This window comes from Balaenoptera acutorostrata, chromosome 15 (assembly GCF_949987535.1).
Source record: "Balaenoptera acutorostrata chromosome 15, mBalAcu1.1, whole genome shotgun sequence".
Taxonomy (NCBI): Eukaryota; Metazoa; Chordata; class Mammalia; order Artiodactyla; family Balaenopteridae; genus Balaenoptera; species Balaenoptera acutorostrata.
In genome coordinates, this window is record NC_080078.1 from 496,602 (window position 1) to 513,753 (window position 17,152).

The 17,152-nt window shown below is 58.4% G+C and overlaps 1 protein-coding gene across 4 annotated transcripts in view; it reads right to left on the reverse strand.

Moving 5' to 3' along the window:
• The window catches only part of ADAP1 (ArfGAP with dual PH domains 1), a 64,558-nt gene that overhangs the window by 24,939 nt on the left and 22,467 nt on the right, over positions 1–17,152 (reverse strand). For all 4 annotated transcript variants that reach the window (XM_057528421.1, XM_057528420.1, XM_057528419.1 and 1 more), the window contains exons 2-3: positions 11,246–11,376; positions 2,251–2,342 (exon numbers count right to left, since the gene is read on the reverse strand). In XM_057528421.1, coding sequence (XP_057384404.1) covers positions 2,251–2,342; positions 11,246–11,376 — 223 coding nt within the window. The remainder of the gene's footprint in view (positions 1–2,250; positions 2,343–11,245; positions 11,377–17,152) is intronic.

Consider the following 17,152-nt stretch of genomic DNA (forward strand, 5'->3'; position numbering starts at 1 on the left):
GGACCACTGTGTCCGGAACCCACCCTGGGCCAGACCCCGGCCACCTGACTCACCACCTCATCGCACCCTCGTGATGCCCCGGGGGGGCAGGCGGCATCCTTCCAGCTTCACGGCCGAGGAAGCTGAGGCCACTGGGTCTTAGCCTGCCGGGAGGCTGTTGCAGCCCCTGTGCTAAGTGTGCATAGCTGAGGAGGTGTACATTCCAGTGTACACGGGCATTCACACCCCCTCCACTGCTGCAAGCTCTCCACAGTGTACACGGGCATTCACACCCTGCTGCAGGGCTCTCCACAGTGTACGTGGGCATTCACGCCCCCTCCACCGCTGCACAGCTCTCCACAGTGAGCTCGGCTGTCAGCCCCCCAACCCTCCTGGTCTCATGGCTCCCCGGTTAGGTTTCCCTGTTGACAGCAGCCCGGCGAGGGGCCTCTCCCCAGACCCCAGCCCTACCGGCATCTGCACCCTCCAAGGCTGGTCTCGGGCAGACCTGAGCACCTGAGTCTGGGGAATGGGGCGGGCTCGGGTCCCGTGAACCTTCACTCAGTCGAGGTTTCTGGAAGGTGGGGCCCACTGGGGTTCTGAGCACCCTCCCAGTGGGGACGCCTGGTCACCCGAGAGGCCCTGACCACCCAGCCCTGCAAGGGGGCTTCGCAGGGACCAGGCTGCAGAGGGGCTGGCCGAGCCCTGGGCAGGAGACAGGCTGTGGCCAGTCTGTCCCCTCGCCACACGCTCAGAGCGGTGGGGATGCAGGGTGTGCATGCAAGTGGCCCAGACCACAGAGGAGCCTGTGGCTGGGTGATTAAAATCGGGCCTCAGAATCAGCTGCCACCTTGCTGATTCATAGCGAGATGGAGCCGGGTGCGGCGGGGCGCGAGTTCCCCGGGAGCCCAGAGCCCAGCATGCGCCGGGGCCTGGGGGGCCGGCCTGCCCGTGAAGGGGTGAAGGGGTGGGCGCGGCGTGCCGAGGTGAGGCCAGCCTCGGTCTCCCTGCCTGTGAAGTGTCTGAACCGGACGCGCCTCCCAGCCTCCCCACTGCGGCCCAGTCTCCCACCCCTCGTTCACACAGAACTAGAAACACACAGCCCTGCGTGCAGCCCGGGTCCAGGTGCCGCTGGGCGGGGTCCCCAGGGTGTGGGGTTCACCAAGTGAGTCAGGAGGCGACGGCGTTGAGCAAACAGGAGGGAGGTGCCGCCCGGGGGGCCGGGGCCGGATGCAGGGCGCCCAGGGACCGCGCAGCCGTGGGCGCGTCCCCGGCCTGGGAGGAGGCTGGGCTGCGTCCCTACCCTCCTTTCCCAGAAAAGGAGGCTCCGGGAGGGGCCCTCATCACAAGAGGAGCCCTTCACCTCCGAGCCGCAGCTGAGCAGCTGTGACACTGGCCAGCTGAGGAGGGGGCCGTCGGGGGCCTGGGTGACCCTTGAGGGCACTGGGAGGGTTGCCAGGGATGGATGGGTGGGTCTGATATGGGTGGAGAAGGTATGAGGGGTGCTTGGGGGGGCCAGCTCATGAGACGGGGGAGGGTCCCCAGGAGCCCCCCAGGAAGGATCCGGAGACCCCTGGTGGGCAGGTTCCCTGCTGGTGCTGAGCCTGACACGGGGCCAACCCCACGGGGCTGGGGTCCCAGCTCCACCCCAAGCACCTCCCCTGACTTCCAGAACCTTCTGGAACCCCACAGTGTGCCGCCCTGTGCTGGGCACCAGGAAAAGAGATTTGAGGAGCCCACCCTCCCTTGAGCCCATGGGACCCAAGGAGGAAAGGCCTCTGCAACCCCCCGGCTCTGAGTGGCCAGAGGAGGGGGAGGGGTCCTCAGGAATGAGCGGTGGCCAGACAGAGCCAGCCTGGGGGCTGGAGTCCTGGGGGGTCAAGCAAGGGCCTCGGGTGGAAGGAAGAGCCGGGGGATGTTGGGGCGGGAGGGGCGTGGGGGACGGCCGTCCAGCCCGGCGGGGAAGCCGCTCAGGGACCACGGGGGCGGGAACCCAGGTGGGGTGCAGATGGGGACACTGAGGCACAGGGAGGTCCGTGCGGGGGCCGGGGTCACACGGGGGCGGGCCGCCCACCTCCCCAGGTCCACGCCCGGCGCACCAAGAACCAAAACCAAGCGGAGGACAGCCTGGACGGGGCCCCCAGGACGCAAGGCCGGCGCCCACCTTCCCCCACGCCGGCCCCTCCCGCCCGCCAGCGGGTCGTCCCGAGCCATCTCCAGAGCGTGCGGGCTGTTTACCAGCGACCCTGACAAAAGCCCTTTGTTACTCACTGGCAGTCGGAGGCCGAGGGCCGGTAGTAGAAGGGGGGCACTTTGGACTCGAATGTGGCTCTGGCGACATGGTTTCCGCGGGAGGTCATGAACTGCAAGAGAGAGGGGGGGTCAGGGCCCCAGAGGCCAAGGCCGGCTGACCCCCGGGCCCTGGAGGCTCGCTGCCTGGAAGGGAGCGAGCGGGGGCAGGGGACCGCCCTTCCCCGCAGCTGGCTGGGGCCAGGTGCCTCCAGAAAGGGGCCCTCCTTGGGCCTCATGCGAGGCCTGGCCTGTCCACTCTGCCTGAGCGGCGCAGAAGCGGCCCACGTTCCCGCAGGGCAGCGAGGCTGCAGAGACCAGGCGTGCGACTGCGAGCTGTGAACAGGCTGGGGGGGCGGGGGGGGGGAGCCTCTGGAGCAGCCGCCAGGCGGGGCGTCCCGGGCACAGAAACAGCACGTGCAAAGGCCCTGAGGCGGAGCGAGCCGGGCGTGCTGGAGGAGATGCCCTGGCCTGGCCGGTGCGGGGAGGGGCCCTGACCACAGGGGCCTCAAGGGCAGGGAGGGAACCCTTCCCTCTAAGTCATCGCATTTGAGGACCATCAGGCCGTGGATGTGGAGGGTCAATGGGGAAAATATCACAAACAATAAGATGCTTCAGCAAAAGGCTGGTACCAACTTGAATCCTAAAAGCGATGGCTTTTCTATACAAAACACCAATCTGCTCAGAGGTCCAATAGGAGGAAAGGCCCGCCGATGAGAGCAGGTGGACGAAGCACCTAAGAACTAGCTCTAATGAGGAGCATTCAGTCTCGACGAAGAAACTGTCATGTGCTCCTGGGGAGCAAAAGAAACTCCAAAGACATACCAAGTTATTGGTTAGGGAGACAGAAAGCATGCTGTCTCCTTATGTTCATCTATTTTTAGCAATTCTCAAAAAAAGAAAACCAGGAATAGAATTTTCAAGAGCTAGCAAAGATTCTAAAGTTCATTTTAAAATTAACAAGCAAAAGCATCCTAGAAAATTCTGAAAATGAAGATGCTTCCTACGAGATATTCAAACCTGTTATAATGCTACTATGAGTCAAACAGTACTGACCAGAAAGCCTAAAAGGTCCAGAAACAGATCCAATAGGATCTAATATCCAACATTAAACAGGTTTAGTAGGACAAGTTGGTGTACAATAGTGGTAACATCTCAGATCGATGGGGGAAGTGACCATTAGTTGATGACCAATAAGAAACTGGAAACTACTGGAGCAAAGGGGGTATGCTTTTCAGCAAAGTAAACTCCAACTGGATTAAAGACTGAGTTTCCAAAGTTAAACAACAGAAATAGTAGATGAAGGGAATTTCCTGGTGGTCCAGTGGTTAAGCCTCCACGTTTCCACTGCAGGGGGCAGGAGTTCGACCCCTGGTCAGGGAACTAAGATCCCACATGCCGCGCAGCGTGGCCAAAAGTAGATGAAAATCACGGGATGATTTTAAAAATAATTTTAGGAAAATATGGAAGGAAATCTTCATGACTTTGGGTTAGGAGTGGTTTCTTAGAGGTGACACCAAAAGCACAAGTAACAAAAGAAAAAAAAATCAATGGAACTTCATCAAAATTAAAAACTGTTGTTTCTAAGGACACCATCAGGAAAGTGAAAAGATTTATGAACCTTAACAACACGAGGCTCATGAGAAACGGACACAAAATGCCACACAGCATGGGACTGCTTTTGTATGAAACATCCAGAACAGGCAAATCCAGAGACAGAAAGCCGACTGGGGGTCTTAGGGGGAGGGGAGTGGCCACTAAGGGGGCGGGTCTCCCCTGAGGTGAGGGAAATGTTCTGGAACTAGATGGAGGTGATGGTTGAACAAGATTGTGAATGTGCTTGATTTATTTTTTTACTGCAGTGTAGTTGACATACAGTATTGGTTTCAGATGTACGGCATAGTGGTTCGACATTTATACACATTACGAGATGACAAAGTTATTACAACACTGTTGACTATATCCCCTGTGCTGCACGTTACATCCCGTGACTTATTTTTCATATGACTGACGTTCACACCTCTGAACATCCTGCACCTACTTCTTCTGTCCCCCGCCCCCCTTCCCTCTGGCAACAGCTGTTTGTTCTCTGTACCTATGAGTCTGTTTCTGTTTTTTAATATTTGTTCATTTTGTTTTCCAGATGCCACATGTAAGTCAGATCATACAGTAGTTGTCTTTCTGTGTCTGACAGATTTCGCTTAGCATAATACTACCCTCTAGGTCCATCCATGTTGTCGCAGATTGTAAAATGTCACTCTTTTTTATGGTTGAGTAATATTCCATTGTATATATACACCACATCTTCCTTATCCATTCATCTGTAGGTTGCTTCCATATCTCGGTTATTGTAAATCACGCTGCAGTGAACATGGAGGTGTGTATATCTTTTTGATTAAAAATATTCTAGTAAACACCCAGGAGTGGGATTGCAGGATCATATGGTAGTTCTATTTTTAATTTTTGGAGGAACCTCCATACTGTTCTCTGTAGTGGCTGCACCAACTTACATTCCCACCACCAGTGTAGGAGGGTTCCCTTTTCTTTACATACTCTCCACCATTTATTACTATTATTATTTTTTAATGAATTTACTTATTTATCGATCCGTCTTTGGCTGCGTTGGGTCTTCGCTGCTGCGCGTGGGCTTCCTCCAGTCGCGGCGAGGGGGGCTACCCTTAGTTGCGGTGTGCGGGCTTCTCACTGCGGTGGCCTCTCCTGCCGCGGAGCACAGGCTCTAGAGCACAAGCTCAGTAGTTGTGGCTCGCGGGCTCTAGAGCGCAGGCTCAGCAGTTGCGGCACCACGGGCTTAGCTGCTCTGCGTCATGTGGGATCTTTCCGGACCAGGGCTTGAACCCGTGTCCCCTGCATTGGCAGGCGGATTCTTAACCACTGCGCCACCAGGGAAGTCCAGCATTTATCCAGCATTTATTACTTGTAGACTTTTTAATGATGGCCATTCTGACTGGCGTGAGGTGGTACCTCATTGTGGTTTTCATTTGCATTTCTCTAATAATTAGCGACAGTGAGCACCTTTTCATGTGCCTATTGGCCATAGTATGTCTTCTTTGGAAAAATGTCTGTTCAGGTCCTCTGCCCATTTTTAATTGGACAGTTTCTTTTTTTGATACTGAGTTGTATGAGTTCTTTGTATATTTTGTGTAATAACCCTTATTGCATAAATCGTTTGCAAATATCTTCTCCCATTCGGTAGGTGGCCTTCTCATTTTGTTGACAGTTTCCTTTGCTGTGCAAAAGCTTTTTAGTTTGCTGTAGTCCCATTTGTTTATTTTTGCTCTTGCTTCCCTTGCCTGAGGAGACGGATCCAAGACGATATTGCTAAGACGGCTGTCGAAGAGCATACTGCCTGTGTTCTCTTCTAGAAGTTTGATGGTTTCAGGTCTTATATTTAGGTCTCTAATCGACGGTTTCAGGTCTTACACTTAGGTCTTTATCCATTTTGAGTTTATTTTTCGTATATAGTGTAACAAAGTGGTCCAGTTTCATTCTTTTGCATGTGGCTGTCCAGTTTTCCCAACACCATTTATAGAAGAGACTCTCCCCCATTGTATGTTCCTGCCTCTGGATTATTCACTTCATTTTTTAAACATTTATTTTATTGAGGACTTCCCTCGTGGCGCGGTGGTTATGAATCCGCCTGCCAACACAGAAGACACGGGTTCGAGCCCTGGTCTGGGAAGATCCCACATGCCACGGAGCAACTAAGTCCGTGCGCCACAACTACTGAGCCCGCGAGCAACAACTACTAAAGCCCATGCGCCTGGAGCCCATGCTCTGCAACAAGAGGAGCCACCGCAATGAGAAGCCCACACACCACAAGGAAGAGTAGCCCCCGCTGGCCACAACTAGAGAAAGCCTGCGTGCATCAACGAAGACCCAATGCAGCCAAAAATAAAATTTATTAAAAATTATTTTATTGAAGTATAGTTGATTTACAACGTTGTGTTAATTTCTGCTGTAGAGCAAAGTGATTCAGTTACACATATTATATATTCTTTTCATATTCTTTTCCATTAGGTTTATCACAGGATATTGAATATAGTTCTGTGTGCTATACAGTGGAACTTTGTTGTTTATCCATTTATACATAATAGTTTGCATCTGCTAATCCCAAACTCCCAGTACTTCCCTCCCCCAGCTCCCCTTCCCTCCAGCAACCACGAGTCTGTCCTCTATGTCTGTGAGTCTGTTTCTGTCTCACAGATAAGTTCATTTGTGTCATATTTTAGATTCCACATATAAGTGGTATCATAAGGTATTTGTCTTTCTCCTTATGACTTACTTCGTTTGGTAGGATAATCTCTAGGTTCATCCATGTAGCTGTAAATGGCATTATTTCATTCTTTTTTATGGCCGAGTAGTATTCCATTATATACATGTACCACTTTGATTGTTCACTTTAAAATGAATTTTATATTACATGAATTTCACCTCAGTAATTGAAAAAATTACATAGCTCCTTAAGATATAAACTGCACTTTTTGCATTTTAAAAATATTATTTTGGGCTTCCCTGGTGGCGCAGTGGTTGAGAGTCTGCCTGCCAATGCAGGGAACACGGGTTCGAGCCCTGGTCTGGGAAGATCCCACATGCCAAGGAGCAACTGGGCCCGTGAGCCACAACTACTGAGCCTGCGCATCTGGAGCCTGTGCTCTGCAACAGGAGAGGCCGCGGAAGTGAGAGGCCCACGCACCACGATGAAGAGTGGCCCCCGCTCGCCACAACTAGAGAAAGCCCTCGTACACAAACGAAGACCCAACACAGCCAAAACTAAAATAAAAATAAATTAATTAAAAAATATATATATTATTTTAAAAGTAAAGTTAAAATATAACCAACAGGATGAGAAGAACTACTTGCAAATACTAAATCTGATAAGGGATTTGTGTCCAGAATACATAAAGAACTCAACAATAAAATCACCTAACTCAATAATAAACAGACAACCCATTTTTAAAACGGGCAGAGGATTTGAATGGACATTTCTCCAAAGAAGATACACAAAAAGGGACTTCCCTGGTGGCGCAGTGGTTAAGAGTCTGCCTGCCAATGCAAGGGACACGGGTTCTATCCCTGGTCTGGGAAGATCCCACATGCCGCGGAGCAACTAGGCCCGTGAGCCACAGCTACTGAGCCTGTGCTCTACAACCCATGAGCCACAACTACAGAGCCCGCGTGCCACAACTACTGAAGCCCGTGTGCCTAGAGCCTGTGCTCCGCAACAAAAGAAGCCACCGCGATGAGAAGCCCGCTCACCACAACGAAGAGTAGCCCCCGCTCGCCGCAGCTAGAGAAAGCCCGCGTGCAGCAACGAAGACCCAACACAGCCAAAAATTAATTAATTAATTAAAAAAAAAAAAAAAAAGAAGACACACAAATGGCCAAGAAGCACATGAAAGGATGCGCAGCGTTACTCATCGTCAGGGAAATGGGGGCCAAAAGCACAAGACCCCACCGTGCACCCAGCAGGACGGCTGAAGTCAGACAGACGGCAGTGAGCGCTGGAGAAGACGCGGAGAAACTGGAGTCCGCGTGGATCGCTGGTGGGAATGGGCAGCTGTGCTGGGAAAAGCCTGGCAGATCCTCAAACGTTAGACACAGAGCCACCCTAAGGCCCGGCAGTGCCACCTCTTCTCAGAGAACTGAAAGCACAGAAATATTCTGAGCCGCATTGTTCACAAGAGCCGGAGAAACGGGACAACCCAGGTGTCCATCAGCTGGGGAACGGATAAACAAGACGTGGTCCATCCGTGCGATGGAAATGACCTCGGCCATAAAAAGAAATGAAGTGCTGACACCGCGATGACACAGACGAATCTTGCAAACACGGTGCTCAGTGAAAGAGGACACAGGAGCCACAAGTGGTGTGATTCCACGGACATGAAGCGTCCGGATCAGGCAGATCCATCAAGACAGAAAGCAGGGGTCCTCCTCTCAGCAGGAGCTGGGGTGGGGAGTGCTGGGGAGCGGCGGCTAGTGGGTACAGGCCTCTCTGGGGATGTGAAAATATTCTGAAATTAGATCGTGGCAATGGGGGCACAGCCCTGAGAATTCATGAAAACTACTGAACTGTACACTTCAAAAGGGTGAGGTGTATGGTGTGTGAATGACAGAAATCAAGCTGTTCTGAGTAAAAATAATCTGAGGGTAGGGCAGGCCTATCTAAGTGTGCTGTAAACCCTAAAACCACAAAAGGCAAGGTTGAGAAATGGGATTACTTCAAAGTAAAAACGTTTCCACTGCAGAAACCACCATGAGCAGAGTCAAAAGACGCCCTTGAGAAGAACGTCTTCACCTGCCGTCTCTGAGGGCTGCAGGCCTCCTAGGTAAACCACGAGAAAACGGAAGCAGCCCGCGGTGGCCCAGGGCCCGGAAGCTCACAGATGGCTCTGAAACGTCTCACAAGACGCCGCACCTCACTCAAGACGAGAAAAGACCCTCCTGGGAGCAAGGGTTCACCTCTCTGTCGGCACAGACGGGCCCTGGGAGACAGGGGTCGGCAGGAACGCGGCAAGCGCTCTCACATGCGTGGGCACAGGCGTGGCCAAGAGGGGAGGCTGGCAAAATCCCTCAAACTACAGTCACGGAGCCTCTGAACTTCCCCTTCGAGGAACGTGAGCCCCGTCGCTGCCCCTGCAGGAGGCGATGCTTCTGTGAGGCCGTCGCTGGCCCGGTGGTCACGGTGGGAAGACCCCTGCGCCCTTGCGTGCACGCAGAAGCCTGCTGGGTAAACTGGGGCCCCCCAGGCGGGGACGCGGGGGCACCCGTGCCCCCCGGAGCCTGTGCACGTGGACGCGGGGAGACACCCCAGCGTCCGCCACCCAGGACCGTGGTCCGTCCACACGGTGGGCGTCACTGGGCCTTTATACAGGGGGGAAGCGCTCGCGTGGTGGCTTAGGCGGGGGGAGGTGGGGGAGCTGAGGGCTCGGGGCTCTTTCTGAAGTGATGAAAACGTTCTAAAATTGACTGTGGTGACGATTGCTCAAGTCAGTGACGGGGCCGTAAACCGCTGAGCTGTGCTTGAGAGAGTGAGTTGTGTGCCTTGTGAATTACATTGCAATAAGCTTCTTTGAAGAAGATGCTATAGAAAAATACGAAGTTCAGGGAGAAAAAACATGAAAAGAAACAAAAGGAAGAGGCACGGACAAGGGTCCTGCGCGCCTGGCCCACAGCCAGGGCCGAGCTCCCCGCATCACGGTCGCCCTCCCGGGAGCGGGCCTGGCTCACGCAGGCTCAGGACCCCCGGCCGACCACCAGCCCAGGGACTCAAGGGCAGAGTGAGGGGAGGAGCGGAGCCCGGAGGCCGGCAGGCCCCCTTCCACACCGACCCGGGGGCCCAGCGCCCTGCAGGCCAAGCCCTTCCAGCCCCTCGAGGTCACCTCTGTTTTAATGACGGAGCGGAGGGGCAGACGACAGAAAGGGGATGAAGGCCCCTCTCAGCTCCCAGCGCCGCCGCCCCACACCTGCACCACTGGCGCCAGCCCGGCCTCCCTTCGGACCTGCTCACGAGCGCTCGCAGGTGGAAGCCAGAGCTTTGCCGGTGGCGCCCGTGTCCGGGACCCTCTCCCTCCCTCCTCACGAGGCATCACACCCCGCGGGGCGTCGAGGAGCCTTCGCCCCCACTGTCCGACCGCTGGCGTGAGGGCGCCTCCGGCCACACGGGTGAACATTCCACGCGCACAGGGCAGCTCCGTCACCTGCAGGCTGACTTGGCAGGAGGGCCTGGGTAGGCCCGGGACCCTGCATTTCTAGTAAGCTCCGGGGAGGCTGCGTGGACAGCAGCGAACTGTTCCTCGCGGAAGCGGGGGTGGGTGCACGGGGGGCGCCCGGCCTTGGGTCCCCCAGCCCGGAGGCAGCCGTCAGCCAGGGAACTCCTCCCCTCACCGGTGGGCGTGCTCACCACGCCCCCTGAGCCCTTGACCCTGGAGCCAAATCTGAGCAGCGAGGGGGGCTGCCCTCGGCTCCCACCCATCTCCCCGCAGCCTCCGTCAGGGCTCAGGCCCCACCTGGGCAGCCTCCACAGCCACGGCCCTCTGTCTGGAACTCGCTACCCCAGGCTGTGCCCTGTTCTCACCTTCACTCAGGCTGTGGGGCCCTGCCTGCCACCCCGGCCCAAGTCACCACCCCCTGCCCACCGGCAACCTGCATGTCCCCCTCTCTAGGGCCTTCTCCAGGGGCCAGCCACTCGCCAGGCCCCCCATAGCAATTGTGCAATAAACACGGGTCAGGTGGATGGATGGATGGATGGATGGGTGGGTAGGTAGATGGATGGATGGATGCGTGGATGAATGGACGGGCAGGTGGATAGATGGATGGATGAGTCGGTGGATGGATGGGTGGATGGGTGGATGGGTGGGTGGGTGGGTCGATGGGTGGATGGGTGGATGGGTGGATGGGTGGATGGGTGGATGAGTGGGTGGGTGGGTGGGTGGATGGATGGATGGTTCAGTGAAGGGCTTGACTTTTGTTACCTTCTGCGACTCTCCATAAGGTTAGCAATAAAACCCTAACAACAAGAGGGCCCGTCCCATTGCACAGCTGCTCCATGCTGTGTTCCCTGAGCACCAGAATGTCCCCAGTGTGGGGAAATGGGACCAAAGCCGCAGGAACTGCCCATGGAGGGGAATCAATAGTCTCCTGCAGTCGCTTGCTCATTCATTCACTCTGCAGCTGCCGCAAGAGGGAGGCAGGGAGAGTCAGTCCTGGGACTGGACGCACAGGGCGGGGGCAGTGGCACAGGAGGGCCGAGGTCCAGCTGCTGGCCCCTGGGCCTCCCGACACTTGTGGACGGTCTCCCCGCAGCCTGGGATCCCTGACAGCCCAGGTCCCCTTGGGGCACCGGGGATGGAGCGACCTCCGAGGTGTCATGACCCAGAGGGCGGGGCCGAGGTCAGCCAGGGGCAACGGGACAGGCCTGTGTCCGCCCATCCCCCCCGGCACCCCTGCCTGGCCTTACCTCCACTTGGGCATCCTCCCAGGCGTCCAGGCGGACGGACTTCACCTTGCTGACCTGAGGGATGTTCCGGTGAATTCCAGAGCAGCTCAGACAGATGAACACCCCTAGGGTGTATGAGGCCCAGTCAGGATCTGGAAGACAAGGCCAGACGTTCAGGGGGCGCTGATCCCGAGGGTCCCCCAGAGGGGACAGAACACTGGACCAGGGCCCACAGGGCTGGAAGGCTCCCTCCCTTTCTGGTCTTGGTCTCGTCTGTGCAATGGAAGGCCGGCCAGGAGACCAGGTTCACAGACTCTGGGGGTCCAGAGTGGGGGTCCCTGCCCCCCGCACAGAGGAGCAGCCCCACCCCGTCATCCTAGCTGCTCCCGGGGACCGAGGGGACCCTGAGTGGACATAGTAGCGCGGGAGACACTGGGGCGACGTGCTGAGAACCCGTGATCAGCGCCTGTCCGGCAGGCGTGACCAGGACACGCCAACACGTGTCACGTCCTGCAGCTGAGGCAATGGAAAAAGCAGCATGTGGCTAGGGCGGGGCCGTGGAGGCCCACCTGTGTCCACACTGCGAGAGGTCTGACATTTTTCACACAGAACGGCGGCACCGCGGACACTGAGGAACATGATGCTTGTTAAGTTGGGCGGAGGGTAAGTGGGCGCTGGCGCCCGAGTCCCCAGTTCATCGGCCATCGGTGTGTCCACGTGGTAACTGCGTGAGGGGCTGGGCCGCAGAAAGGAGTCCTACAGAGGCTTTCTCTGGAGAGGACGGGTCGTCCAGTAAAGGCTTCCCGTCTCTCAGGGAAGCTTCTGGATCGGACTGGTCTAAATCAAGATGCCCAGTGGCTCCCAGCCAAGGGCCACCAGCTTGAGCAGGCTTCCCTGGGAGCCCCTGGGGGGCTGGTCTGCATCCAGCCCCTAAACTAGCCAACACCCCCCCACGCCCGTGTGAGACCACAGCACTGAGCCCACCCTGCGGTCACTGCCACCCGAGGGGCCCGGAGCCCACAGACCCGGGGGTCGCTGGGATCAGCACGTGGATGGCCCCCCCACCCCCAGGTCAGGAGGACACTTTCCTCTGTGATAAGACAAGGCTGGGGGACGTCCCTGTGGTCCAGCGGTAAAGAATCTGCCTTACAACGCAGGGGACGCGGGTTCGATCCCTGGTCAGGAAACTAAGATCGCACGTGCCGCAGGGCAACTAAGCCCGCGTGCCGCAGCTACAGAGCCCATGCGCCCTGGAGCCTGTGCGCTGCAACTAGAGAAGAGAAAACCTGTGTGCCGCAACTAGAGAAGCCGGCGCACCACAACGAAGAGCCCGTGTGCTGCAACTAAGACGGGACTCAGCCAAAAATAAATTAAAAGAAAAAAAAAGACAAGGCTGGGAGGTGGCTGTATCCACGGGGGGGCTGGCCCAGGCCCCCAACCCTACTGAGGACACAGCCCTGCACGTCCCTTCAGGGACCCCCAAGAACCCACCCTGGTGCCAGAGGGTCAGAGCCCTGCTCGGAGACCAAGCACCCGCCACGGGCCCACGCAGCGTGCGTGTGTGTACATGTGTGGGGGGTGTGGGGGGGGGCCCATAGGGGTGGCAGGCACCTCTGGTTCCTGGGTCAAGACCCCTCCAGCCTGGGACCCTGGGCCCCAGACACACCTCCCTGCCTGTCTGGGGAGTGAAGGGTCAGCTCGCAGACACAGGGGCACAGGCAGCTGGCGGGATGGGCAGGCGAGCTCGGGGGAAGGGAAAGCCCGGTTCTGGTGCTCACGGCCTGGCTCACAGCCATCCAGTCCGGAGGCCGCACGGGGTGTGACCGCTCTGGGGTCTCGCGGAGGAAACTGGAAGCCAGGGAGGTAGGTCTCCGGCCCGCAACACACAGTCTAGGTGGCACGTGGAACAGAGAAGCTTCGGGAGCAGAAAGGCCATGTCATCCCGAGGGCCCCTGCCCCGGCCTCCCGGCAGACTCGCCATGGGGGCTGCGGGCACGGGCGAGCCGGCCTCCTAATGAGGGATACTGGCCACTCACGGGGTCGGGGGCTCGGCCGTGGCTGGGCGGTGGGGGAGGGCTGCCCCGCCCAGGGACGCAGAGGCAGCGCTCTGAGGCCTCCGGGGGCCCCTGCCCTGCCTCCCCCCTGCGTGGGGCTGCCTGACATTGGTGGCCCCCAACCGGGACCAGCACGGGTGGGGGCAGCCCAGAGACCCGGGGGCCTCGGGCCTCACCCCAGCTCAGAAGGGCTGTGAGCGGGGGGGGCCCCTCCATCCTCCTGACTCCCAGCCTCGCGCCCTGCTGCCCTGCGTCCCCCCGGCCAAGCCTCTGCCCGCTGGACACACAGACGCTCATCATGTCAACTCTCTGGGTGGAGCCTTGGGGACCTCTCCTCCGCCCCGGCGCCCCCGCCCCAGCTCACACGTCCCCCCCGGGCCTCCCCGACCACGGCCGGGCCCCACGCACCCTTCGCAACGCCCCCTCGCTCCCCGGCGTCGGCCCGTCCTGGCACTTAGGTCCCTGTTCACCACAGGCTGTCTCGGCCCCCAGGACGTGCAGGGGTGGGGGGCCCGCGAGCTCCCTCCCATTGCCCCAGGGTGACCACTGGGGGGACGCCAGGGACAGGCCACCACCCCGCTGCCCTGAACGTGACCCGGGGAGGTACTCTGGTGGCAAGGGCTTGGCAGCAGCCACAAGCCGGGCCCCCGATGTACTGGGGTGCACGGGTGTGTGGGGACCTGGGGGGTGGGCACAGGGGGCTTGGGTAGGGAGGAGGCCGCATGCCCCAGCTCTGAGCCTCTGGGGAGGGGGCGGAAGAAAACACTGGGGGCCAGGGAGCCCCAGAAGACCTCCAGCCCAAGGGCTCTTGGACAGAAGACCCCCACTCGTGACCAGTTTTCACCAGCTCGTGGGGCGGTGGAAAACATGCACCTGCAGGAACCGACGTGCTACATCAACCCTTTATCCTCAGGACAGGCTTCCCCACGTGCGTCACTTTCAAGAAACCGCTTGGCTGCTGCAAAGAGGACCCAGCAGAGCACCCACCCGGGGTCCCCCTGCCAGGCCCCAGCCCAGCCTGCCCCGCGGCCCACCAAGTGCAGCCGCGTTCCCCCACCCCGCGCCGGGTCCAGCAGCGGTGCCCTCTCTGCGGACGTGAGGAGATCCGGACGGAAAGCTAGCAGGTCTGAGAGCAAGTGAACGGAGAAGACAGGCACCCGGGGCCCGAGCGGGGTGGCCGCTGCATGTCCCGCGGTGCAGGAACCCACTTGCGATGGGGACGGGGACAGGACAGCTAGAAAACTGCACCGGGGCAGGGGGAGGGGCTGTGGCACCCCTGCCCAAGCTCCTGGCACCCGGCCGCTCACCGGGACCCCGGAGGACTCCCGGCTGAGCCCCGTGGCCCTGTCACACCCGCCTGCTAAACGCCGGGTCCCCCCCTCCGCCATTGCGGGCTGTGCGTCCCGAGGCCGCTGACAGCACGGTTCTGGGCACAGAGGTTGTTCCCTGCCCGGCGGCCACCACAGCCCGGCCGGTCCAGCCGCACCGCTCGTCCTGGGGTTCCAGAGGCTGCTCCAGCTCGGCCCACCCTGGCCCGGCCCCCAGCACCTGCCCCTCCGCGGGGTCACGGCGCCCACACTTCCCGGCCTCACCTGCAGCTCGGCGTGGCCGCGGGACCCGAGTCCGGCCAGTGAAGCGTGAGCAGGGGGACCCACGTGCCCCCAGGCCCGGGCGACAGCCCTCCCCCACCCCCCACCCGCCGTGCTCCAGGCCCATCCTGGGCTGGCGGGGGACTCGGGGGCCGGGGCGGGGGAAAGAGCCGGGCCCCTGAGTCACTGCCCGGAGGACAGAGGTCTGGAGAGCGGGGGACAGACACCACCGAGGGAACTGCTGCGAGGACAAGTCAGGTCCCAGAGACGTGGGGCTGTCCGTTCAGCAGGGAGTCTGTCTGCCCGTCCCCTGTGGCGTCCTGAGGCCCGAAGTCCCAGCGCCCGGGATCCGTACCAACAGGCGTGTGCGGCGGGGTGAGGGCGCTGGGCAGGCACCGCGGCCTCCGGGGAAGAACACGCTGCAGGGAGCGGCGGCGTCCCAGGGATCGTGGAGAAAGGCTGAAGTGAGGTCCCGGGGGGCAGTCCCGGCCTCCCCCACCACGCTCCGTCCTCCCCAGGGACGGCAGTCCCGAGGCCCGGGGCAGGCGGCAGGCGGCACCTCTCCGGGCTTCGCCTTCCTCTTCTGTGTGGTGGGACAATGGCAGCCACTTGCTAGGGTGATGGGTGAAACGAGCCCCCGGGAGGGCCCCGGTGCAGGGGAGACCCCCTGTGCACCGCTCAGTGACGCTGCTGGGTTCCGCTCTGAGCGTGGACCTTGGCTCTGGCCCCCCTCACAGCCTTTGTCCACTGAAGTGGAAATTCTGAGATTGGCTGAACAAGGGCCACCAGAAGCTCCTGCCCCGCCGCGGGGCCAGGACCGGTGCCCACGTGCCCCATCCTCGCACACAGGCTCCAGCAGGAGGCTGTCTGTCCCCTGTCCCAGAAGCCCTGTTTACAGGACACTTTATCAGGGATTGGCAAACGGCGGCCCTTGGGCCTGGTCTCGTAAAGTTGTACAAACCATGGGCGCTCAGCCATGCCCATCATTTACATTCTGCTCATGGTTGCTTCTGTGGCGCAGGGACAGAGCTGAGTGGTTGTCACACAGAGAACGTGTGGCCCACAAAGCCTAAAACAGTCACTATCTGGCCCTTTAAGAAAATGTCTGCCAAGCTCTGCTCTAGAGGGAAAAATAGGTGTGACACAGAGAGCAGCCTAAGGAAGCAGGTGATTAGAACTGATGCCTCAAGGCCACTGCCCACACCGCCCATCTCTGATCACAGATACCGAAGTTCAAGGAGAGGCTACAGACTTGCCCAGTGTCATGCGACCAGCACAGGGACCCACTGTGTGAATTTAAGGCTGTCTGACCCCCACCTGCCCGCCCACTGTGTGTGTGAGGTGTGCACACGTGCGTGCCCACAGACACAACCTGGGTGGCCTCCTTCCAAAGAGGGCTCACAGAAGTTTAAAATTAAGGAATGGAGACCGTAAGCCTTTCATATAACAGTAAGAAGACAAGACCTGGCGAAATCAAGTGTTGGGGGCAGGGGCAACAGAAAGGTGTCACTTGAAGAGCAGGAAGCTGGTACCTTTTTAAAAAGCTATGGTGGGGGCTTCCCGGGTGGCGCAGTGGTTGAGAATCCGCCTGCCAATGCAGGGGACACGGGTTCGAGCCCTGGTCTGGGAAGATCCCACATGCCGCGGAGCAGCTAGGCCCGTGAGCCACAATTGCTGAGCCTGCGCGTCTGGAGCCTGTGCTCCGCAACAAGAGAGGCCGCGACAGTGAGAGGCCCGCGCACCGCGATGAAGAGTGGCCCCCACTTGCCGCAGCTAGAGAAAGCCCTCGCACAGAAACAAAGACCCAACACAGCCATAAATAAATAAATAAATAAAATTTAAAAAAAAAGAAAGCCGTGGTGATAAGACAGTGTCACACGTTCACTAGAAAGGGCAACATTTACAAGACTAGCACCACCCGGTGTGGACGGGTGTGCAGAGCACGGGGTTCTCAGACACTGCTGGCAGGAGTATAAAGTGGTTCAACCCACCTCGGAAAACGGTTTGCAGTTGCTTACATAACTAAACATGTATCTCTCCTATAACCCCGCAATTCTACTCCTCCGTATTTACCCAAGAGAAATGAAAATATGTCCATAAAAACTTGCACATCCAACAATATGTAAGAAGTACAAAGACTGTAATCAGCCGGGGTTTATACCAAGGACGCAAGGCTGCCTTAAGATGTGAAAACCAATCAGTGTAAGTCACCGTAATTGCAGATTAAGAAAGAAAACACATACGATTGCCTCAATAGATGCAGAAAAAGCATTGGACGAAATGTA